Genomic DNA, 27,208 nt, shown 5'->3' with positions numbered 1-27,208 from the left:
GGTCACCTCCGGGGCAGGCGGGAATCGAACTCATGCAGAAGTGGCTTTAGCTTCTCAGTGCTGTGCTTTAACCCGCTGCGCCACCAGGGAGGGCCCTAAACCACAAAATCTTTAATTAATTCACCTGTCCTTGGTCACTGAGATTGTTTCTATAACTTGGTTATTGTAAGTAGAGCTACAATGAAGACAGAAGCTCATCAACCCTTTCAATCAGTGTTTTTACATTCTTCAGGTAGATACCAAGGAGTAGAGTTGGTAGATCATATAGTGGATCTATTTTTAATTATTATTTTGAGAAACCATCACAATGATTTCAATAGGGGCTGGACCACTACATCTACTGACAGTGTTGAATGGCTCCTTTTCCTCCACCTTGTTTGAAGGCCTTTTAAGTGGGTCATTCTCACAACATGAAGCAATATCTCATCGTGTTTTTGTTGTGTATTTTCCTGATGGTAAGGATGATGGGCATTTTCTATGTGCCTATTGGCCATATGTAAATCTTCATTGAAGAAATGTCTATTAGCTTTTCTGTTGATTATTTTATTTCATTTTTCATTATGCTGAGTTGTATCAATTCTTCATAGATCTTGGATATTTCATAGATCTTTGCTATCAGCCCCTTAACAGATATATGGTGTGCACGTGTAGTCTACCATGTGGCAGGATGTCTTTTTTTTTTTAAAATGATAGCTTCATTCACTGTACAGTTTGATATAGTCATATTGTATGACTGTATTAGTGTGTTGTTGAATTTGGTTTGCTAAGATTTTGTTGAGGGCTTTTTCATCTATGTTCATCAGGACCTAGTTGGTAGTTTTCTTTTTTTGTGATATCCTTGCCTGTTTTGGGTATCAGAGTGATGTGGGCATCACAAAATATATTTAGAAGTCTCTCCAAAGTAACAGATAAGTCCCCCAATAAATTAAACAAGAAAAAAGAGGAGAAACAGAAAATTAAAGAAAAATGGCAGTAGAAAAACCACTATATATTAATAGACCCGATGTAAAATAGACAAACCTCTAGGCTCACAAAGAAAAGGTGGGAGAAAATGTAAATAATTAGGATCATTAATGAAAGAAGAGAAATGACAACAGACACAGCAAAAATCCAGAGAATAATCAGAGATTACTATGAACATTTATATTTAAACAATTTCAACAATCTAGAAGAGATGGACAAATTTCTAGAACTTTACCATCATCCAAAACTGAGTAAAATAGAAAGAGAAAACTTAAACAAACTAGTTACAAGCAACAAAATTGAAACAGTAATCAAAATCATCCCTCGAAACAGAAGCCCAAGATCAGACAGTTTCACAAATGAGTTCTACCAAACGTTCAAAAATGAATTAGTGCCTATCTTTCAAAAGAATGAGAAAGAATGAATACTATCAAACATGTTTGATGAAGTTAACATTACCCTAATACCAAAACCAAATAAAGACAACATACAAAAAGAAAACTACAGGCCAATCTCACTAATGAACACAGATGCAAAAATCCTTCATAATATCCTAGCAAACAGAATTAACAATGCATCAAAAGATGACCAAATGGCATTCACTCCAGGGGCACAAGGATGTTTCAACAGTCAATAATCAATTAACATAATTCAACACATCAACAAAAATAAAAATAAAATTCACATGATCATATCAATATCATTCTTTTTAAAAAACATAATAGTTTATGTTTATATCATTTTGTGCCTTTTTCCATCTCAGTTGTAATCCCCATGGTCTTTCCATCACCAAATCACCTGTGTGCCATCTCAATATCATTCTTACTGGTGAAAAACTGAAAGCCTTCCCTTTAAGATTGGGAATAAAACAAGGATGTCCACTCTCACCACAACTTTTCAATATAATATTACAAGTCCTAGCCAGAACAATAAGATAAGATAAAGATTTATAAGGAATCCAAGTAGGGAAAGGAGTAAAAATGGACTATTTGCAAATGATCTGATTATATACTTGGAGAACCCTAAGCACGTTACAGAAAAAATAATTTAAATAATAAACCAGTTTAGAAAAGTGGCAGGATACACCATATACATACAAAAATCAGTAGCCTTCCTATATGCAACCAGTCTGAAGAAGAAATTTTAAAAACCATTTACAATTGGACCAAAAAAGAAAAAAAACCAAAAAAATGAAAAAACACTTGGGAATAAAACTAACAAAGTGAAAGAATTAGACAAAGAATCTTACAAAGTATTGTTAAAGAAATAAAAGAAGACACAAAGAAATGGAGAGGTATGTCCCTGCTCATAGACTGGAATAATTACCATTGTCCAAATGGCAATTTACAGATTCAGTGCAATTCTGATAAAAATCTCAATGGCATTCTTCAAGGAAATAGAATAAATATTGATGGAATTTCAAAAATAGACAAAGCTCTCCCAACTAAAAAAAGGAGAAGAATGGAGTTGCCACACTCCCAGACTTCAAACTACACTACAAAGCCACAATAATTAAAGCAGTATAGTACTAGAACAAACATAGACACACAGACCAATAGAATCAAATTGTAAACCCAGAAATAAAGCCACATATATGTGGACAACTTATCTGACAAAGTTGTAAAGAATATACAAAGGGACAAGGACAGTCTGTTCAATAAATGGTGCTAGGAAAACTGGACCATCGCATGCAAAAAATGGAACTCAATTACTACCTCATACCATGCACAAAAGCCAACTCAAAATGGACAAAAGGCTTGAACATAAAGTATACAGAAGAAAATACAGAAAAAACAATCTATGACATACATCTCTTTACAGACTTATCCCCTGAAGAAAGAAAGTGAAGGAAAGACAAACAACTGGGATTGCATCTAACTAAAAAGCTTCTCTATACAGCAAAGGAGATAATAACCAAAACAAAGAGATACCCTACTATTTGGGAAAAAATATTTACATTCTACACAACTGATAAGGGATTGATTTCCAAGATATATAAAGAGCTCAAAAGACTCGACAAAAACAAACAATCCAGTCAAACAATAGAAGAGCTAAAAAGACATTTCTCCAAAGAGCAACTACGAATGGCCAATAGGTATATGAAAAAACATTAACATCATTTATAATGGAAAATGCAAAGCAAAACCACAAGAAAACATTTCAAACCAGTGAGAACGGCACAAATTAAAAACAGCAACAACAAATGCTGGTGAAGATGTGGAGGAAAAGGAATTTTCAGCTGCTGGTGGGAATGCAAAATGGTCTAACCACCATGGAAGCTGTGTGGAGGGCCCTCAAATTTCTAAAAATGGAGCTATCATATGACCTAGCAATTCTACTTTTAGGAATCTCCCTAAAGATCACAAAAAACATTAACTCAAATTAAAACCTGATTCCTATTTTTACTATAGTACTATGTACAATAGTTAGTATATGGAAAACAACCTAAATATCCAAAAACATGACTGGATCAAAAAGATGTGGTATGTGTACACAGTGGAATACTATCTAGCAATCAAAAAGGATAAACTCATGCCATTTGCAGCAACATGCATAGAGCTAGAAGGAACTATGCTCAGTGAAATAAGTCAGAAGGGAAGAGAAAAATATTGGATGGTTTCACTTAAAAGAGGGACAGAGGGAAAACAAACAAGGGTTCAGGGGGAAAAAAGACAAAAATGGCATTTATACTATACATTGGAAACATTCAGCTGGGGAGATGGGAGGAGAGAGACCAATTATGGGAGCAAAAAGAAATGGAGACTATAGTGATGATACCACAGGTATTTCGGTGGTGATAATTTTATGGGGATTACACCTGAGAGGAGAATGACAATGTAATAAAAGTAAAAACGAAAATCAACAACTATAGACCAGAGACATTCTATGGGGGTGGAGAGGGGAATAGGATCAAAACTGGGGTGAAAAGAGCACACGGGACTATGGTGACAACACATGGTTAAATGGGTAGTGGGAAGTCCACGGGGATACAACAGAGATGAAAAAATATACGAAATGAAGAATGATGTAAGACATTTGTTACAGCTTAAAAAAAAGCATATAAATGAAAAGATAGATAAATAATAGCTCAATGTATATGGAGTGAACTTAACAATCAGAAAGTACAGAGTGGCTAGCTAGATGGATCAAAATACAAAACTCAATGTTCTGCTATCTCCAAAAGACCCATTTGAGCATTAAAGCGAAGTACAGATTCAAAACAGATTGTTGGAAAACAACCTTACAAACAAGTGGACCCTTAAAAAAGGCAGAGACAACAGTGCTTACATAAGTAAACTAGAAGTCTAGCTAGGAAAGTTAACATGAGACAGGGAAGGACAATGTGCACATGAAGGTAAGTGATCAGTCTACCAGGAAGACATAGTATCCACTGATATATATATGCATCAAATGAAGATACATAAAAGTATATAAAGCAACTACTAACACATCTATAAAAAAAGATATTGATAGAAGGACAATAGTAGGAAGGGACTTCAAAATTCTACTTTCCTTGATGGACACAGCAACCAGACAGAATAAACAAAGAAACAGCAGCTTTAAATGAGCAATTAGACTACATTACATGGGATAAAGGACATTTAGAAGGTGCTACATATCAAAAAAGTGGAGTATATATTATTCCCAGGGCACATGGAACATTCTTTAGGATAGACCAAATGATGTCACTTGGTTATAATTTCAGAAAGGTAAACATAAATAAGAAAGAAATTAAAAAAAAAACCATGTGAAATACTAAGGAAGATTTGGTTGGCCTTTGTGGGCTATAACAAAAGTAAAATGACATTTTTTTTTAATCACTTCATTTTACAACAGGAAAAGTCTCATTGCTCAGGATATTATTAAATTACCTTAATTTCAAGAAAAGAGTAATTTCATCTGAATATTTCTATGGGATAGAGGAACTAATGGACTGAATGTTAAAAAAAAAAAAAAAGGTAGAGGGCTGGACTATGACTAGCTTCTGGGATTCTCCCATAATAAGTAGCAAAACACTACTTAAGCTTTTTATTTCTTCTGCTTCCACTGGTAATAAGGGGCTAATCCACTGAAGAATGGCATATACTGACCACTGTTCAAGAAAAGGATGAGACTACCTATATTTTTCCTTGTAATTAAGGTGCTCTAATGCTAAATAGCTGGTAGACAAGTTAACTACTAGGGAATAATCTCATAGATCATAACCTGCAGTTAGAGTGCCTACTGTACACTGAATGCAAACATAATATTACACAGAAAGTCAGAAAACAGGTGGTAGGAGAGCTTCAAAAAAAAGTATTTGTTCTCCAGAAGAGTTTTCTATTATTATTTTAACCATATGCAGTTTTTCTATTTCCCTTAAATTTTCTGGCTTTAGAAAGGAAGTTTGGGATTGGGAGGTGTTATAAGCTGGTGGGGGCTCAAGATATAAAGGCTCACACTCATTCATCTCAGCATAAAAAAAAATCCAGTCTCACCTCTCTCATCCATTCTCGAATAGTTTTGCCAGCTTCTTGATGCCACACATTGTGAACAGAGTCTGTCAACGCCACAGCAGTTACCTTACTTTTTACATCTGCTTCTCGTTGAATCATCTGTTTAAAAAAAGGAAAATAAAATATTGACTATAATATTTTTCCTATGGGGTGCAGCCTGCTTAGTCATAGATAATAATTATATTACCTTGAAAATGAAAAAGCAAAATGCATCTCCTGTTCAAAGTTACTCTGAACACATGCTCTATTCTTGTCCAGAAATGTGAAAAGACCTAATATTTTCTTTTAAAAAGGTAATACCATGTAAGCCTTAGACCTATGCAGCTCTATTATTTTCCACATGGTTTGACAATTCAAGGATTAAAGAATCACAGGGGGAAAAAGGAGGAATCCCTGAGGGTTTCTTTTACAAGATTCTTTTTGCCATTTTCTATTTCAGTGCTTCAGGGAAGTTATTACCTGGGGTTCACTGTTAGCTACTTAAGACTAACATCTACTAATTTTCAGTAGATGGTACATCAGTAAAGAAAGGTGTCTTGCTTTGTTTGACTTCTGCAATTTAACTAGTCTGTTCTTCACCATGGTCTCGTAACTTCTTGGTGTTGTAATTGCTTACAAAAAATCTATCAATATCATTTTTCTTGTTAATATATTTTTCTATGTAGACAAATGACTACTCTTTAGTTTCTTTTTATAGGGTTTTATTGCTATAATATTAAATGGTTTTAAAGTTTAAGAGAGGCACAGAAAAAGAAATTGAAGAATTCACTAGGGTCTGCAAGAAAAATGAAGCTCGAAAAACAACAACAAAACCTACATCAGAAGAACCACTAAAGACTTGAATTTCTTATCATTAGTGATGCTAATTTGACACGACAAATATAAGAAGCCTTAATAAAAATTATAGCTAAAATATAATAGCCTTGAATTTTAGTCATGCCCTCACTATTTTTCTTTGTATCAAATGCTTCTCCCTCTTAAAGAGAACAATTGCTCTATCATTTGCTATTAATTTCTACGACTTGTCTATCAAAAACATACTAGTGCACATATACAAGAAAGGAGAAAGTCTGAATGGTGATGAAAGCTTCTACAGAGAACACCGTAAGCCATGTTTCAAATACCCAATGATGTCTGTTGGCATTCTGAATTAAAAATCTGTCTCTCTGTTTCGAATTTCTTTAAGCCCTGCATATGCACACGCCTTCCACTGAACACTATCTAAAAGGAATCTAATTCCGTCATGCTGCCTCAGCAGCATTTGTGCACCTTGAACCTTTGTATCCTGTGTTTTCTGCTTATAAAATGTACTCTTAAAATCAATGTTAGTTATCAACATCATATGACTGCAAAAATTCACCTTGCAATGCCAACAATATTTTTAAGAGCATAAAACAAATACTTCAATATTTCACTTTTACTATTAAGTAGTTTTCTTCTTTTAGATTGTATTTAAAAATAGACTCACTCATCATAACATTAGAATATAACAATTTAAACCATTGTTACAGAAAACACCAAATTCCACAAAGGTGAGTCTGCCCTGTTCACAAAGAACTTAGCTGTCCTTATTCTCATTTTCCAAACAGTAATACTTTTATTAGAGATCTAAGTGATTGTTAGTGAAGTTGAAAATAGGAACTTGTCCTTATGGTATCCTAAGAATGTATCTTCATTTAAAAATATTTGCCCTGGGTTTTGTTAACATATGCTGCCGTACTGAAGGAGGTGGTGCTGATGATACTAAATATTGAAAGTCATTTGTGAAATCACATAAAATTAAGTAATGAATAGCTGAGGATTTAGTGTAAAAGTAGAAAGCAAAGGGGTTATGCTATAAACCAGAAAAAATGTACAACTGTTAGGTGGACTACAAGAAGAAAGGAAAAAAAAAAACAAACAAAAACCAACTGATCTGTTTACCCATTGGGCTGATACTTCACACAAAGAACGTGATGAGGTGCAACTTTTAAAAATATCACATCAAATAATATCATAGTCCAGCACGATACTGTCTTATTCTTAATAGCCCTTTATAGTTTGAAAATCATTGTGAAATTGTATTATTGAAGTGCCGTTTACAAATGAGTCCAAAACAAGTATTTGGTTAGGATTAGGAGAACTGTAAATTAGTACAAATCTTAATAGCTTTGTTTTGAGACTATTTACTGCCACGTTCAGGCTTGCGTAGTTAATATTGTAGTGGGGAAACGATCTGCATATGACATTTCTGCCCAAATTCCCTGCTTCTTGTGTTTGTCATCCTGAGTTCTAGCCCTTTTACTCCTCTACCCCCTTTTACTGCTTCAACTGATAAGCCCTGATGAAAATGCTGGAGAATTGCTTTGATGGGGATAGACTGAACAAGGACTCATGACTGTTTAAGATACAGATTAGATGGACTAAAGTGAAAGCAAGAAATTGGGGAGGTGTAGTTGGAAAGAAAACAACTTTTAAAGTAATCTGTAACAGATCTTCACAGTCTGAAGAACTCAGAAATGTGAAGTTGAGAAAATTGTATACCAAAGTCCTCTTATATGTCAAGCAATGGCAGATATATGGTTTTTATTAGGATCCACGGTGTCAACACCTTTGAAACTCCTTGCAAAATTCTGTTGCTATATGACAGGAATATTTTTCTGGGAGAGACTTCCTAGCTTTCATTGGATTTCATTACTTTCAGCAAGGGAAAACATTGACTTTTTTTTTTTTTTTTTACTTCTATAGAATTAAAGAAAAAAACTGGCTGTCCATTTGTCTTAGAAGATAAACTTTTGAAGGGACTTGTTTTTGTGATAGGGACATTCTGCCATGAAATCTTTGGAAATAGTTTCATATCTCTGTTCATATCTTTGGAAATAGTTTTGGAAATTATGAATTCAACAATACTATGTTATTAATTTCGACAAAAGAAGTACATTCCTGAATTGGGGCTGTCTTCACCTTAATCTACAAATAAAAAAGAATAATTTCATTTTACCATATTTGTGGCCCAGTGATCATGCTATTCAGAATAAAACTTCTTCCATTTAAAGTCCAGGTGACCTCTTGACAGAGAGGTGATCTTGTGGTAGGGAGGTAGATATGTGCATGCAGGTTCATCTCTGTATTTGGACAAATAGTATGTTTTAAACGTTTTAAAGGGAAATGTTGGAATGTCTTTCATCAGCAAAAGCCATTACCTTCTTTTTAAATTAAGACATGTGTTACACACATGCACTGTGAGGGTTACAGCATGAATCACTTGAACAGGGAAGAATATTCTGAAAGAAAATCAAATAATACATGCTTCCTTCAGATTAAGATCTGACACTGCTGTACACATTTATAAATCTGAGGATCATTACTACTGTATGAGCATGAATGAATCATCACTCTAGTTAATAGCGCAGTTGAGGTTTGAGATGTCTTTTAATATATATATGTATATAAATAGATTAGCTCCCTGTGGAGCTCCTTGAGTTAGGATTTCAGACTATGTTGCTTCAAAGGTTTGAGAAGTATGAAATGCTGGTATCTCTTCATTATGCAGATTATAATTATGCTCAGTGCTTCCACATGAGTGTAGTCTTTATGCGGTTTGATAATCTACAATATTTTATCACAAACCTTTTCCAGCACTTGCACTTCTGCCTGTACATTCCCTAGCATATGGCACACTGCCCTGTTTGCTGTCAGGCCCACTGGGTTAAAAGTCTGCACTGGGCCAAGATGATGAATCAGTCAACAGTGATCTGGCAGTCTTTTCTGTTAATGTCTCCTGAAGACTCCTGTACAAGTAGACCCCAAAAGCATCTTATCCATAAAACAAATATCTTGACTGTAATGTTAGAATCTTGGTTCTGTCACCTAAGGTTCTTGAAGCATCTCAGGTGATTACAATGAAATACACATACTTGTTAAAGAGTTAAAAGATAAAACTGGGGACTAAATTGCCCAACAAGAATACAGGTAAGTATGGTATTTAGCTCCCACATGCTGCTCAGGTTACACTTCTAAAATGCATCTAATATTTATACCTATATCTAAGTCTACATCTACATCTGTAACTGTATTAGAAGCATTCTAGTAAATAGTCTTTGTAAGGAGTGTGGTCGTTAGGTTCAAGGATATTGGTGTAAGATTATCTGGGTTCAAATTACTGCTCCGGTAATTTGAGTGAATCATTTCAACATTTTCAGGGCCTCAATTTCACCATCAGTACAAGAAGGGAGATGGAAATATACTAATTGTGATTACATCATGAAATATAAAGCAACTAGCAGAGAAGAAACCACAAAGCATACAGTTGTAACAGATGATCTTTCTCTCTCTCTCTCACACACACACACACACTGCAAGCTACTTCATATGTGGAAACTAGTGCATGCTTCTTTTGAGTGTAGAAGCCAACAGGAGCTTAACTTAGAATGCATTTAATGAGAAATATGATTATTAAAACAGATCCATAATGGAAAACACTGATAAGTTCTTAATTGCCTTATGTAGTGGTGCAGTAAGTTCTCAAACCTGACGAGTGGAAAGAGCTGATCACTGAGTCTGTTTAAAACCCTGCAATCAGAATAGCAGGCCAGTGATAGCACTGTGCACTTGAAAACTGAAACAGACTTGTTGAAGCCACACTGCAGTCACTCTGCTTCCCTGCCACTAGTGACCCCTTTCAGAATTACTTGGGCTGGCAACAAAGCAGGAGGCACAGTTTAGTAGGGACAAAGTGGTGGATAGAGAGTTCTTTTACCACTTTGTTTTTCACATAAAGGAACTGTAACTGACTATATTTTTAAAAGATAGCCACAGAGATATAAAGTATGTCCAGAGGAAGGCAGTATAGTGTTATACTAAAACGCATTCAGAGGCTTTGGAATTTTTTTTACACGCGCTAACATTGGTTTATAGCACTGACTAGGCTTTAGGGGAGTAGGGTCACACTTGTCCGCATGTATGTTTCTCACACTGCCAAAGTACCAATAATTCTCTGCCATAGCTCACTGGGCCGCTTTACCATTTCCCCCTCAAACTGCCACCTCTCCCTCTAGCATAGGCTCTGTACTTAAAATTTTGCTTCTGGTTAATTATGATAAAAATGTGAAAATGGGAATAATAGTACTAGTTACCTTTAGTGGGTACCTGAAAGCTAAGTGAGATAAGTACTCAATACTGTCAGCTACTGCTATTACCTTGAAAAATATCATTTCTAATTTCCAAAGTGAACTTTTCCATTTAGGTATGATTTTTATGTACCCTCCACTGACATCAACAGTCATGATGATATGATAATGGTCATAAAGTGCCATACTTTTAGATTATGCAAACTTATTTGGGCTTGTTTAATTATTTTTAAAGAAAATAATTAGGTATAAATAGGACAATCATGCATCTCAGTATGGTTTATGCCTACTGACTTGGCTTTATAATTAACATGTCCCCTTTCACTGTTAAAAGCATTCTGACTTGGGCTGTAAATAATACAGTCAATGTATGTATAACACACAAGTTAAATGTTACTCTAGCAAACTGGTAAATGATACAAAGTTTCCTTGTGTTCAACTTTAGCATATTGAAGCATATCCCCAAAGCCTACACACTTGCCACTATAAAAATAACCACGTAGGAAAACTTACAAGAAATATTTCCCAAAGTTCCTAAGTTCAAAACTTAAGGGCAAGCCTTAGTGCTATGCTGAGCCCCTCACAGATGGACAGGCAGCCTCACACCCTGGGTAGGTAAACAGGGCCAGCTGGGGCCCCACTCTAGCGAGAGGATAAGACAACATTCGTTTTTCCTGTGCTTTGAAGCCCCAGCTTCAGTTCTTGCAACCTTTGTCTAATTTCAGGAAGGAAAAGGCTCTCCACAGGCAAGAACCCCAAGGGATAGGGTATGTAAACTGAAACTTCTTGGGTCACACGCAGTTATGAAGATAAGTCTCTAGTCACCAGTTAGGGAATGGCAAGCTATGATTTATTATTGCAGGCGGCCAGAAGAGAGCAGTAATAACTTCCTTTTCCTTTCCTGCCTATGCCTTGCTGCCACGTGCAGGCTCCCTCAACAACAAAAAAAGCATGTGTAAGGTAAGTTTCAGAGAAAATGAAAAGAAGAAAAACCAATAAATATTAAATGATTGACAATCTGGGAGTTGGGAAAGAAGACCAGTGTTTTACAAAAATACATGACGTGAGAAAAAAGGCAAGAGTTTGTAAAAGGTATTCTACCAATCAAGAAAACATCAAGTTAGTTACTAAGGGGAAATACAAGAGGTCACAAATTAAGAAAGACAGTTAAGTGATCATTAAAGTGACTTAATTAAAATGTTTTATTGCATACCATGAGACCAACCAAAGTAGGCAAAATATAAAGCACAGACTTGAAAAATTTTAATGAGTGTATATGAAGTAGATATATTATAAAAGTGTGAGGACTAAGCACTGCCTGTCCAAAAACTGAAGCAGGCTTAGCAAAGATGTTTAAATTGCAATAAGATATAGTTTTAGATGGAAAAATGAGTAACTGACTCAAATTTTATAAAAGTATTACATACCAGTAAATGTTAGGTCCTTACTAACTGGCATATACTAGAAATATTTTATGTTTATATATATATACATATATATATATGTATATATATACAAAATACTCTATAAAAACTTTAGAAGTATATATGCACCTTACTTATGAAGCAGGGAGAAAGAGAATGAACTTGTGAATCATGGAATATAAGTAGTTTAAAAACTTGTAGCATGAGATTCAGTAAGATTAGCAGAGGCAGACACACATATTCAGTTGGAAGAATGCTAATACATTAAAATTTTTAAAACATACTATTTTCTTTTGGTCTGAGAGAAAGGGACAAAAAGGGGTATGATTTCCTGCTATAAAGATATACAATAATAACCAGTGCATAGGAAAATGTGCTGTCTAACCAATTTCCTCTGAGAAACCTTTACATTAGGTGTGAGGTGATGACTGGCTTGGTTCTGGTCAATATTTCACAGTGTATTCAGATATTGGGGTCACCAGGTTGTAGACCATAAATATCTGTAAGTTTTGATTGTCACTTCTGAATCATCTACAATGCTGTAAACCAATGTTACATCAATTAAAACAATTTGATAGTCAGTTATACCTCACTAACGCTGGAGGAAACATGCTTTATACTGAATTTTCACATAACTATTTAGTGCCTTTGTCATCTTATTAAAGAAAATGAAATTATTTATAATTTAATACTATATTTATAAAAAATTAGGTTTCAAATATCTATATTGTTTTCATTATTTTTAAAGGCTCTGCTCTGCTATCTGACATACACAAGGAAAGCAGCCTTTTAACTTATCAAAGTTTTAGGTAATATTATCATTATTATATCAAGTTGAAGAAGGTACAATTTTTGACTTTCAGAAAAATTTCATAGTTTAAAGAGGTTCAGTTATATTCTATGTTCTATCTTGATAGTCTGAGTATTTACACATAGATGATCTCATTGGGTAGAAAAACTTCTAAGTAGATTTTTACTTGAAGGATTTGTTTTATACATGAGGAAACTGATGCATATAGAAGTAATTAACTTGCTCACATTTACATAGTAAGTGGCAGAACTAAAACTAAGTTTTAAATTTCAAACTCCATATCTTTATACTATGGATATTTTATACCATGGGTATGCCATCATATATAACACTGTACATTTGCCCCTCTGAAGTATCCTAGCAGTCATATGTTTACTCAGGTTGTGTGTCACTGAGGTGTAGGTTCTACAAGGGAAGGTCTTATTTGCCAGGTCAACACCAGATCCCTCTTCCCTGCACAGTAACTGGTCATAGCCAGTGCTCAAAATTTATTGTTTAGAATGAAAGGAGGTGTTGCTTACAGAAATAGTAGAATCAGGAAATGTGATGACTAGGAAGTAAGAGTGATGTCTGGTTTGGCATATTTAAAAGTAGATCATACTGCAGGTTAGACTCCCCAGGAAACAGTCTCTGAGATGGCATTTAGCATGCAGGAAATTTACAAAAGGGTGTGTCCATATTACTGACAGCTGAAGAAGGGAGGGGAACAAAGCCGCAGTGGACAGAGAGAAGTCAGGGCGAGATGCAGGTCCAACCTGGCACAACTTCAGGGACTCTGGAGTTAGAATGCCCTTTAGGTCATCCCAAGTTGTAATCAGATGAATTGGCCTTTAAGCTCCCCATTATTCTGTCTTCAAATATGGGTTTCTACAATAGCTGAGTCCATCTTTGAAGTTGTTACAGTCTAAAGAATTCCCATGACCTGGGATTCAAAATTATTTATCGAAGGAGCAATGTCCACCACAGGTCATAACTGAAATGTAGCAATATCATTCTGGTGACCCAAATCTAAATCTCATTCCAATCTGTCTAGCACTCTACTGCTTACTCCTCCTGTATCAAGACTATATTATGATCTAGCTTATTGATATCTATAAGATCAAGCAAGTTTATCTTAGATTTCTGACCTTTCAAAACTAAAACCATATTATCTATTCCATCGATTTCTGTGTTATCCTCTAATTAAGGACTATAAAAGAAAGAAGCCACAAAGTTAGAAGACAGAGAAGCATTGGCTACCAAAAAGCATTAAAAAGACGTCAAAACACAAATATCAAACAACATGTTAATAAATGCATTGGGAAATGATTTCACTTTCTAAATTTCAAATGACATGTGTATGTCAGCTAAAGCATGATACATCTGTGATTTCACATCCAATATAGCAGCAGGGTACATAAAATACTTCATATAAAGTATGCAATGATGGCTACTTAGTTTCTGCAATGATAAATCAAACATGGTGGTGTTGGTAGGGGAAAGGAAGAGTAAGTATTGGCATAGAGGTTTCACTGAAAATGTAAATTTTCAAACCTCAACCTTTACTTGGTATGAAACAAACCAAAAAAACAAAAACAAAACAAAACAAAACAAAAACCAACAAAACAAAACTGCTGCATAAAATCTGGCATTAAAAATACTTGAGGCTTTGATTCTTTTTCAAATCTTACTCTGTGCCCGGAGAGTTCTGAGCTTTTGCAGCCAGAGATTCAGCACAATCTTCATGTGATTATATTTCTTCAAAGAAAGGTTCAGGTCTGCACAAAATGGTGGCACTGGCCTGCAATAGATGGGGGTGGGGCAGAGTCTTCCTTTTAGTTTCTAGTATATGTCCTTTTAGTTTCTAGTATTGGTTCATTGATATTAAAAGCATAACCAGCTCAATCAAAATCATCTGAATATTCTTAAAATAGGACGTGTTAATCAATTGTGGGTTATTAGAGTTGCCAAACACTGGAGAGACATTGACATCCATTTTTAAAAGAGAAAGTGACATGATTATAGTAAGTGTAAGTCACAGGCTTCTTACAAGGCTGAAAATATTTGAGTAAAGATCTCCAGATGGCTCCTCTACCTAGGAATGTATGCTAACTACCTGCAGCTCTAGTGCCTACTTAAACATTCAAGCGAATATCATTGCTGGAAGGGATTTCTAGTCACCTCACTGCTTAAAAGTCAGGGCTATTTGGCCCTCACTGGTGGTGCAGCGGGTTAAAGCACAGCACTAAGAAGCTAAAGCCACTTCAGCATGAGTTGGAGCCTCACTCTCCCCGGAAGTGATCCACATGGCCCAGCAGAACTCTCCTGACCTGGCCCACAGCTCCCCTCAGCAGTGTACTTGTCAGTCGGCCTGTTCTGCTCCCCACTCTGTCTCTGGTGAATCCTCACCGCTCCTGCACCTCTGCCCTGTACTCTAGTTCTGTATGCATAAATAAATCTTTTAAAAAAAGTAAGGGCTATTTAAAAGCAAATCTGTTGACCAAGAAATGTAAAAATCCTTTAAACTAAAATTTGAAAAAATGATCTGGTTAAATGGTGGAGTCATTTTACTTAGAAAAGCACACTTTACATTTCTGAGATATAAGGAAACTGTGGGGAATAAGTGATTTGATACATATGCAAGATAAAACTTTTTAGGATAGTTATTTACTGCTTAATATCAATAAACGTTAGGTGGAAGAAAAGATGGGCTGCATTGAAATGGCCATCTATCTCAATGTATATGTTTTCATTTCACAGATGGAGAACACATACATATACTACTTGGAGTAAAGGTGAACTTCTAAGTTCAAATTCTAGTGAACCACAAACAAGCACTATATACCAAGTGTCCTCTATCAATATCCATTAATGGAAAACACTAGAGTAGCACTTCAGATCACTAACAGGAAGAGGAAAACCTTGAAACCTGTAATTTAGACATCCGATGACAGCTCTGATGCAAGACAGCATTGAAAAAATACTGGGGAAGGGTGCATGTGTGAATGAAAGAGAATTATTCTCTAGGCTACTTTTTAAATTTCACTTTCCTCCATGTGTCTCTTCATTAGCACTTTTTATGGGGGGGGAATGTTTCATTAGTTTAGTCAATGATGTAGGGCTTATATTCCGTTATCATTAAATATTGCTCAGTTTCATGAGTATGAAGTAATTCAAACAGCAAGAATATAAAACAAATATACTTAAGCAACACAGAGCAGGATGTGATAAGAATCACTATTTTTTATGGTAGGAAGCAGAATTTTTGTTACATCACACCTTTTGTTAAGTAGCCAATTTAGCCAATATGAAATCCTATAAAATGGCAAAGATATAAAGAAGAGTCAGTAGTTCACTCATTTAGAAAGTCAATTATATGTCACTGTTTCATATCAGGTTAATTACTTCATTTACATTTTTGGAATTTTAAAGTAGTGCATGAAAGGTGACAGATTGACAGCACAGCAGACTGAAATTCTTACACTATTTTCCTGAGTGTTAATAATATAATAGGCAATATACAAAACAGAATTATACATAGGCCTTATCTAAAGGGATCCTAAGTGAGAGACATGGTGTGGAAGTGGGAAAATAAGAAAGATGCTTTCAGGAAAATTTTACTGAATAGGTAAGGTGAAAGGTAAGAGGTAGAGTGGTACTTAGCTTCTATGTTTTCATCCTAGCCATATATATATGAAAAAAGTGGAGGCCCAATATTGCCAACACATTGTATCTGAAGAGTGGAGAGTAAATTACATTTGAGAGAGGTTAATAGGAATCCTGAGTAAGAAAGAAACGAAGGAACTCCTGGTGGAGGTTATTATAGTCAGGGGTATAATCAAAGGGGAAAGGAGATACTTCCAGAGACAGAGCAGAAAGGAAGACAAGCATAGGAAAGAGGAGAAAATCTTGAATTTCCATTTCTGATACTAACCCACTTTCATAAGAACCCAACCTGTCACTCCTCACTGTGGGTGTTATGATGAAATCTACCATCTACTTTCTGTCACAAAGTTGTCAGGAAAGTAAGGCTTCCCTAAGTCTGTTCCTTCCCACACAGCCACCACCAGCATGCACTATGATCTATTATCCCCTTTCTGTCTCAAACATAAAGGACAATGAACTCATTGCTGAATTTTCCAGTACTGGAATAAAATATTTCTTAGAAGCTAATTTGATGTCTGTGGAGTAGGTTAGACTCTAATGCCTTAAAATTTACATCCTAATAGTGAACAGGGAAGTGCAAGTACATATCCTATATTTTTGTATATGAGAGGGTAAACTGACAAGTAGCATCATGGTTTACTGGAACAAGTTTATTAATTAATACTAAGATAGCTGTATCTGTAACATAAATGAATGAAAAGTTGCCAGGACATTGGAATGTATCTAGCTAGTTTTTCTGTTAAATGGGAAAACAAGTAAATGACCTAGCTGTGATTCTAGTTTCAGCAGACATGGGATAACCCCAGGTAGAACCCCAAATTCTACACCTGTTGACGCCTTATTTGCAACAACAGCGTATTACTAAAAGCACATGTGCTTTTTGTTCCTCTATGTATTTCCTAGCGGTTTACTTCCTGATAATATTATAGGCTCCAAAATGATTTACTACCATGCAAGTTTAGGGATGACAGGCCACCAAGGTGGTTTATACAGGAAATCTTTAGCTAAGCTTTAATTCTGTGGAGTAAAGGGCTATTGTTTTGTTCTTTTTCTGATCAATTTGGCAGGTAAAGTCAGTTGAACTGGTTTCTTCATGTAGACATTGCCTTACTATGGAAATGAACGTAGAAACATTCATCTTTGTCAGGAATTATGTCAAATTATTCAAATTTATTGGTGAATTACAGCAAACACCCTAGCTGATGAACATCTCAGTCATATGCTTTTTTAGAACACTTATGGTTCTGAAAAGATAACATTACAACGAGCTTTCCCATTCTGAAGCAAAGATGTTTGTAGAAAAGATGAGGTCTATTATCTAAAACCATAATTTATTTGAGTAATAAAAAAATTCAAAGATGTTCAGCACTGTAGTACATGAAAGTGTACATCTTCTGACAGGGCCACTATTGTTTTCCTCTCTCCTTGCTATGATCCTCTTCTCAAGACACTTATGAGCCACCTCTGAGACACAGGCAGTTTCCCTCTTTGCCACACACACACACCGTGGACTACACATAAACACTGTTTCTCTGGCATGAAGTAATAAACAATTAACTATAGCACAGTGGTGTGATGTTCAAGTTATTCCTTGCTTTGTTACACCCAGCCAACATCTCAAAAATTAATGCAAGTATATCAGGATCTGAAATTAACTTTTTATAGCCAAAAGCAACATCCTGCTAGGAGTAGAAAAACCTATTATAAATGGGCTGGCATCTGATTGCTTGTAGATGGTGAGTACCAGAAAAATAACATTTCAAATTATAAAATGTTGAATATAACAAAAGCTGCCCCATATTGATTAATCAGTGTTTTGTTTAGGAACTGATAAGGTCTAACTAGGTGCTGCCTATTGATAGTAAGTGACAGGTCTATTACTAAAGACCAGAAATGAACCCAAATTAGCAGATACTTATGGTATTCTGTAGAAATAACTTGAAACTTATTAAATATATGTGTAAGAAAAATAACAAACATCTCTGAACCATGTATTGTTAAAATATTTTTAAGGACTATAAAACTAATAATTATTAACACATCTAAAAGTGTATTTTATTCAAATAACACTATCAAGAATCACTTTTGAAAGTTAGAATAGAACAAAATTAACCTAAGGTAATGCATATATCCATTTCCCTTTGAAATTTTTGAAAATAATTTCTCATTAAAATTCCCATTTAGTGGAAACTAAATTAGGGTGGCATAAAGCAGAGATAGTTTTCAGATTTTATTTAACACTGACCACGTGTTTATGTGCAGATATTTTATGAGTGTTCAGATCAAACTTCAGTATAATAGCAATATTTTTTTCTCTGTTCGGTCAGGATGTACAACATATGCCATGAATACTTAAACTCTGTAAAAATACTTTATTCTAATTACTCATGTTAAAAATCAATATCTTTAGCTAATAGAAACAGGGCATGATTTAAATGCATATTTTCATATATATAACATATGGCTACAACTCTAGAGGAGAAGAATATGAAATTTCACGTTTTCTCATGGATCTGATTCATTAGGAGAACTGGGAAAATTGTTTCCTATATTCTGTAGGATATTGGGGAGAGGAGGCAGGCAGAGATTACAGGTAGTCCCTCAGTTTGAAACCTGAATATTTAGGTTTGGAATGGACATTCAGATTCTAAAAATGAAAAGAAAAATATCTTATAATTTTAAAGATCAAACTAATTATTATCAATTGAAAAAGTTTAGTTGTGTTGCCACTCTATCATCAAGTGAGAGAAGCTGCTCTTATCTGTGAATACTGTTTGAATGGTAACATATCCATTTCCCCCTACTCATTCTTAAGTGATCAGCTGAAACAGAAGATTAAATACAGTTTTCAAAACATATACAGGTCACTTCAAAAGTGACCTGAACTGCAGTTCACTTTTGATGTAAGTACACACTTAAAAATTACAAATAGGGTCACTAACATCTATGTAAGTAAAATGGTCCAAATTATTGTTATTTGTGCTCTTCTTTCTTATCCTTTGCTTATCTTTCTCTTGACCTTTATCCAAATGAATCACACTAACTCTTGAATGCTTTCTCTCACTTGATTTCTAAAGCTGTTCATCACACTTGCTGGCTAGAAGCACAGCTGGCAAGGGATCTAAACCTCATCACTGGGCAAACTTGCCCTTCTGGTTTTGCCAAGAATGACATTTCCAATGGAAAAAAAGTTACTGTACGGGACACTAGATACTGTACATGTCTGTGAGAACTAATAGCTTCACTCCCTTTGTGAGTACTACATGTAGGCATTAGAAATAAAACCAAAATAATAAAGAATTAAATAGCCTAGCGTTCTCTAAATTCAATTGTTAATTAAAGTAGAGACAGAAATCAGCAGAATGTTTTTACTCATTTCCTGAAAAAAGACGCAACTGAGGATAAGCAGTGCCCCCTAGTGTCAATAACCATAGACAATAAAAGCGAAAGAGAAAAGTTGTTAATGTTAACTGAAGTAAAATTATCAAAAGTATATGCATGTAATACATTATAAACACATCATCTTCAAACTTAAAATTCACATGTACATAAAGTACAAAGCATAATCACTTGTTTAATACTGAGTTGCTTAGGAGTGCCTATACACACACACACACACACACACACACACACAACACCACACACACAACCACACACACCACGACTGACATGGCCAAGATGTCTTTAATGTTCCAGGCAGTTCAGAAAAAAATATTCCACCCAGCACAGCAGGCCATGCATGAAGCGGGTGTCAGCAAGCCTAGCAGAATCACTCACTGTGAAGACGTCTAATAGGAACTGCTGAATACACACGACAGGCAGCCTGGCCGGAATGGCTAAAGTGGAAATGACCAGAACAGAGACCAAAGGTTTCAAATCTATCTGAAATTGTAATTAAAACTGTGATGAGTGTTTAAACAGCCTCCCCCCCTTTTTTTTGCTGGTAACAGGACGTTTAGTTTTTATTATGGCCTGGTTAGCCTATATTAGGGGCTGATTTTGAAAATGCATTAACATTTACTGTATATATTCTGAATATGGGATGCTAATTTTAAATACAAATAAATGAATTACATATCTCTCTTTAGAGAGGACTAGAACAGCCAAAATGCAAACATTAAAAAACATTACATACACTTTTATGGAATTTAAGTTGGGAAATAATTTTTCTAATTATCTGTAAGAAAATTTAAAAACTATTTTTAAAGACCAAAGAGGCATCTATTTATACAGTGGCATATGTGATAAAAGGCAAAGTTACCTCCTTACTTATAAAATAATTTTTAGGTCACTAATTTATTAATTGTTTTCTCATAAAAGTAAAAAACAGAAGCAAAAAAGTAAACACCCACAGAATAAAAATGATGAACAATAAAGATAGAGAAAGCTAGGAAGTGTACATTCCAAATAAAGACCTACTAATGAAAAACAAATCAATTAAGTATTGTTTAATATTTTTACATAGAAGTTAAGACAGAAAAATAATTTAAGGTTATGTAAAACATGCCATCTATATAGGAAACTGCTAACAACTCTTCCACATAAACCCATAACATATATATTACCAGTTTTGCATTTTAAAAAGCAAGAAACTTAACTAGGCTCTAATGTAAAGATAGTAATATGTTTAAATTGCTCCATCTTGAAAATGATAAGGTATAAACGCAATAGTTTAGAATATTCAAATAATAAAGAGTAGACAGATTATTCAGGACCATTAGATTAACTTGGTGAAAACAGTAGCTGGTACTTCAACTATTTAAATTTAGAGAAAGTGCTCCACAATGCCTACAAATGTTATTTTTAGAAGTTTAACTTTGGCAGGAAGGTTAAAATCTCAGATGATTAAAGAACAAGAGCCTCCTTATTCGCCATAGAAGTTAGGTAATATTACTAAGGATATAAATGTATTCGCACATATTTACATCTCTTTTAATTAATACCCATTTCGTTGCATCAAAAAGTGTGAGCTACTTTTCATAGAAAATGAATTTTACTCTATACCATTAAAAATTGGCACCTGTCTAGATAGTTTTGGGTATAATTATAAGGGGACAGGTCTGATTTTTTTTCATGTAGAACACTTGTTCAACATGTCATTAAAATTAGCACTAGTTCTCAACAGATGAAAATATTAGTTGTAGGAAGGTTCTGTGTTCTTTCATTTCTTTCTACAAATTTTTATTTTTAGGATACATACAGTTTCATCTTTTAATTCAACTACAGAACATCTGGTGATTAAATGGTATTAATGTAGGATTTCTGACCCCACCCCTCAGCCACCTTGTATCACTGCCCAAAAGACCCAAGAAATGGACAGTTCTTAAGTTTAAGAGATAAAGAAATACCATTAAGAAAAGCTTCCATTTTGGAGCATCTTAAAACTAAGCATTCTTAAACTAAGAATGATTTAGACTTAACCCAGAACATTTCTGTATGTTTGGTGTGGGGGGTTTGGGAGGGGTTGTATGTGTAAATGTCCAGACCAGGTTTTTCTCGTAGAAAAAGGGAAAGGTAAGCAGGTCCATGCCTGTAAAAAGATGCTGGATTAGGAGAATGGAGACTGTGAAGCTAGGTATGTACACAGCCAAACACAATGTGATTAGGAGTGATTATTATTCCTACAAGATTAAAAGAAATGCAAAAGGATTGTAATCCATGTACTCTATTAGCATTAACATGCCAATGATTACATTTGATTTCTTTCTAGAACATTTCAGAAAGTTTAGAAATATACGTATGCAGACCCAACACAAAGATAATTTTCTAACGTGGCTTTCAGTTTTATCTTCCGAAAACACACATCAAAATGTTTAAATGCAAATTTTCTTTTGCATATGTGTTCTAACAGATACAAAAAAGATTCTTATAAAATGTTCAGAGGCAAAAAAAAAAAAAAAAAGGGAAAAGATAATTTCAAAAGAAGGTATTTCCTTAACATATGTATTCATTCAAGTATCTAATAAGTAAATATCTCCTTATGTATATGACATCTGTAGAGATTATTCAGTAAGAGTTTCCATATACTTAAACAAGCATACATATGTATCAAATAATTGAGCATAATAAATATTTAATCAACATTTCTCATTATACAGAAAACATTTTCTTCAAGATGATAAAATACAACTGTACTGTACTTTCAGGAATGACTCAATATTATTAAAAGTTAGGAAAAACAAATAGGACACAAAGCAAATATTTGGTTTTTGACCTTTTTTAGCCACAGATATTTAAAATATCATTTAAAAGCTATTTCTATTTATCAACCATGGTTGGTACTTCCTTGTTAACTAATATATATATATATATATATATATATATTTTACTTATATTGTCTTAAGGCAAAGGTGAGGAAGACTAAGAGAAAGGCAGAAAAGTATTATTCAGAAATTACATACACTTTTGTTCCTCTGAAAGTAACATGCATGAAACAAAGTATCTATTTTACAGACTTTTTATATTTGATATTTCCTCATTCTTGTGAATGTTTTAGAACTTTCATATGTACTTTAAGCTAAATCTTAAGTTTTAGGCAAGCAGAACTCTTTTGTAATACAGAGTGACAAGAAATTTACAAGAACATACATAATAAAGAGAAAATAATTTTTACTACATTAAATACATTTAGTACATTAAATACATATAGTACATTTTAAGAGATACAATTTTAATATATAAATAATGATTTTTATTACAAAGTTACTTGTGGCATTTCTACAACTTCTCAGGCTTATAATATGCTATACTAGAAACATGGTAGTATCTAGAATTGAATTAAATATGTGGCATATATTTAATGAGCTGAGATCACTATTCTTCCTTCTATGATTTAAAAATCATTATTCCTATATTTGAAAATCCATATGTCTAAAAGTTTTGTCAATTTCTTGATAAAATTCATTTTTGTCAATTCATTATATATGGGGAAAAGTAATGAATTTCACTACACTAGTTTTTTAATAGCCATTTTACCTTGTTTCCCAGCATCTCACACCAAAGCCCTTTCTCCCACCCCTCAATGTGCCCAGAAATGTTCAAGCACAGCAGACATACTTCAGACTGGGATCCCTATATCCCTGCATGGGGAGGTCTGGGAATATGTCTTTCTAATCTGAGGACCTAGATGTTACCTGAGCATTAATAAAAGGAATGGGCTGAATTATACCATGTCCTAATAATTAGAGGCCATGTTGCTTTTATCTCACCAAATTCTGAACTACATTTCTTTGGTTTGTATTCATACAAAAAACTGATCATGTGGTATAAATTTTAAGGGAGTAAGTACAGCAATTGTGGCTGAGTTTTATAGGAGAAAGTCTGGCCTGCATGTGTATATTTATTTATATGTATTAATAGCCACTCTTGATCACTTATATTTGAGGTTGTCACTCATTCCTGTCAGGGGTTTTCAACAGAACTTCTGTAGCACCAGGAACTTGTTGGTAAATGGTTCTTCCCATAGCTAAGCAAAAGTATTTTATAGAATCTGAGTTAGCTTGTTTGATCATGGGTGACTGAAATATAGACTCTTCTGACTTCTGAGGTAAAAGATCTTCTACTCATGAGATTATTTTACATCTAGCAGGAGCCTAAGATACACACTCATTCATTCAAAAATGCAAATGTAACCACCAGAGACAAGTAAATTATGCAAGATGATATATGTTTCATTTTAGCTGCAAAAAAAATTGTGCAAACACATATAATTTCATTTCAGAAAGATACACTTGCACCAAGTTGAGATGCACTGAACAAAAGTTGCAATGTAATATACATGTTTCCACAGATTGGTTTCAGTTTTGAGGAGCTATTTTCAAGTATCTGAAGAGGTTTTTCATTTTAATATTTTATATGTCTTTTTCATTGAGATATTCAGAAAGTATTTTCTCCAACTATCAAACTTACAAACTTCAGAAATACTTACAACATCATTTTATGATGGCTTTTTCCTATATTTACAATTTATATACAAAAATGATTAAAATCTTTGTGCATTCCAGGTAAACTCTATCAACAAATGTAATATTTTCAACATAAGGCCAATTGTCTAATGTGCTATTTTAGCACATTAATGATAATTCTATTTATTGACATTTCCACTAGTTGAATAAATTTCATGTGACCTATATATCACTCATTAATGCTATATCTTTACAGGGCACCTTTAAATAGCAAATCATATTATGTAATAACCTGTGGTTTTTGTCCTTGGATAATAACCATTTTATTCACTCTAGATTCAATTGTAAAGCATGAATTCTAGTATTTCTGAAGCAAAAAAGAAGTATCAATAATTTTACTCTCAAATTTTACAATCCAAAATTACTAAGGTTAAAAAAAAAAGGTTTCTGGCTTATGAGATATCAAGTGATGTCACAGTACATCACTGAGTGAAATAACTAACATAATATTTTTCTATTAAGCGTAACATCTATACATTAACAATATTCAGAATTAGTGACCTGTTTAATGAAAATAAAACAGTATATATAAAAATGGTTATTTGCAGTGTTAATATGCTTCCTGAAACCATTAAGGAACTGTCGTAGCAGAGTTTAATTACCAGCAGCACAATAATCAAATTCAGTCATGACACATTTCTAACTCTTTGCCAAAAATAAACCTTCTTATAAATTCACATTTGCTTTCATGAAACAGCAAGTTGGTGGAGAGAGGGATATTGCCCTGCATCTTAACAGAAGCCCATGTTTGTCTCACCAATTCCTCACTAAAGACATAGTAAATAGGTTGGGGGTAATGGGCATTTTCTTGATAATTAGCTGTGTAGGCAAATATGTTCTTTGGCAGACAATATAAATGTTGATTTAAGGACCAGCCAATAAAGAGTGCTAAAATGCAAAACATTCACTGCTCAATTTCTCACAGATTTGGTTGAAGATTTAATTCCTAAACTCACATTTCCATTGTTACTAAGACACTACCACAAAGTTTTGATATAATAAAACATATTCTACTCTTAACTGACATGGAGTTGCTCAATAATTTTCACATTTGATAAGTCTGTACTATTCACATAAAAACTACTAGTAATGAAACGCAGTAACAGGCAAGGCATTTTGGACCATTGTTTCAGAGTGAAACTAATCAAACTCCCTTTTTTCTTAAACACATAAAGCAATGCATGTCCCATTGAAACTAATGAATCTATAAAGCTAGTAAAGATAACTGGTAACCTATTACAAACACCAGTAAATTCTAGTTTAAATCTAGGCTTAAGAGATCATTTTTAAGATTTTTTTTTAAGCTGTAAGCACGATACACTGTTTCAAAAACAAAAATAGCACAAGATAAGTGGCATATACTCTGGCAATTTTCTTTAACATAGCCTTTTTAAATAAAATCTAGTCTACAGTGCACTCAAACTGCAGAAACACCCAAATTAGGAAAGACAGAAAAAAAAGATACTTATCCTTGCAAAAAGGGCCTATACTCAAAGGAACATCTGAATGAAATTGAGACATCTGCAGTAAAGTTTTACCTTCTCCCTAGAATGTTTGAGATGAACTCAGTGTAACACTGTCTTCCAAGAAAAGACAAAGTGATCAATGCAAGAACACATCAGACTGCCTTGGACAGGCCAATCAATGCAAGAAAGAACCTTGCCCAGGGCCTTATGCAAATAGAAGCACGTCCTGCAACCTAGGGAGGGAACATGCGCAATAGATCAATTGGATCTAAAAAACCTTACAGCTATATCAGCTTTAGATAATAAACATATACTGAATACCTCATGCTACTTGCGAATTCTTAAAATAGGTTACATCTAATAGCTAATTAAAAACTCTTTCTGGGGTGTACAGTGCCACAAAGAGGAAGAAAACATCACTGGAGAAACATTCATAATTATTTTTAAGATTGTGAAAATAAAATTCTGCTTTCTTGAAAGTTCTTGGCATAGATGAATTTTGCTGGTATTTCAGAAGGTGATAATTTAAGTATGCTTATATTCAGGAACAGGAAATAAAAATTAAAGAAATAAACACTAGTTTTTCCAACAAGGAATAAATGAAAATGTTATTGGAGAAATAATGCAAGACAAAAAAATATAGTTATTCTTAGACTCACACTGTCACCAAAGATGGTTCTCTACAGCACTTAAGCTACTGATACAGGAACAATTTTTCTTTTAAAGTTAATATCTCTATCTTCCCCAAATTGCTCTAAATTCTCATTAGAATATATAATAAGCTTAGAGCTCCTTGGCACACTAATGTCTATTCCTGTCCAGTGATCTTGAAGGTAAGCTTTATAAGGCTACATCAAATATGGTCAGTTATCAGTCTTCAAGGTAAGTATTTTGGTGCGAAATTATTATATTTTCAATTTTTTGGAACTTATTTTTCATTCTCAGAATTTTACATTAAAATAGCCTCTTAAATATAATGAAAGAAATCAAAGGGACAAAGCTAAACCAAAACAGAACTGAGGCTACCTAAGGGGATGGTAGGGTTTTGGGAAGAAAGATGGATGAGGCCCAATGGGTTATGGAGAAATTACTCTGTGTAGGGGGTTGGTATAACAACATACATTTGGAGAGATGTGAACCTATACGCCTAACAGATATACAGTGTTGTAAGCCAATGTAACGTTATAGAAGTTAAAATTACAAAAGTAATTAAAAATCAAAAAAAAGGCCCTCCCTGGTGGCGCAGTGGGTTGAAGCGCAGCACTGGGGGTCTGAAGCCACTTCCGCATGAGTTCGATTCCCGCCTGCCGCCTGCCCCGGAGGAGACCACA

The 27,208-nt window shown here is 34.2% G+C and overlaps 1 protein-coding gene across 1 annotated transcript in view; it reads right to left on the bottom strand.

The window, feature by feature from the left end:
• FAM172A (family with sequence similarity 172, member A) overlaps nt 1-27,208 on the bottom strand; it is a 364,503-nt gene that overhangs the window by 131,117 nt on the left and 206,178 nt on the right. Inside the window, exon 9 of the mRNA XM_004678134.2 lies at nt 5,442-5,558. Coding sequence (XP_004678191.1) covers nt 5,442-5,558 — 117 coding nt within the window. The remainder of the gene's footprint in view (nt 1-5,441; nt 5,559-27,208) is intronic.

Source organism: Condylura cristata, unplaced genomic scaffold, assembly GCF_000260355.1.
Source record: "Condylura cristata isolate star-nosed mole 26May11 unplaced genomic scaffold, ConCri1.0 scaffold00007, whole genome shotgun sequence".
NCBI lineage: Eukaryota > Metazoa > Chordata > Mammalia > Eulipotyphla > Talpidae > Condylura > Condylura cristata.
Note: the sequence above shows the minus strand (reverse complement) of the source record. Positions and strands in the feature narration are given on the sequence as shown.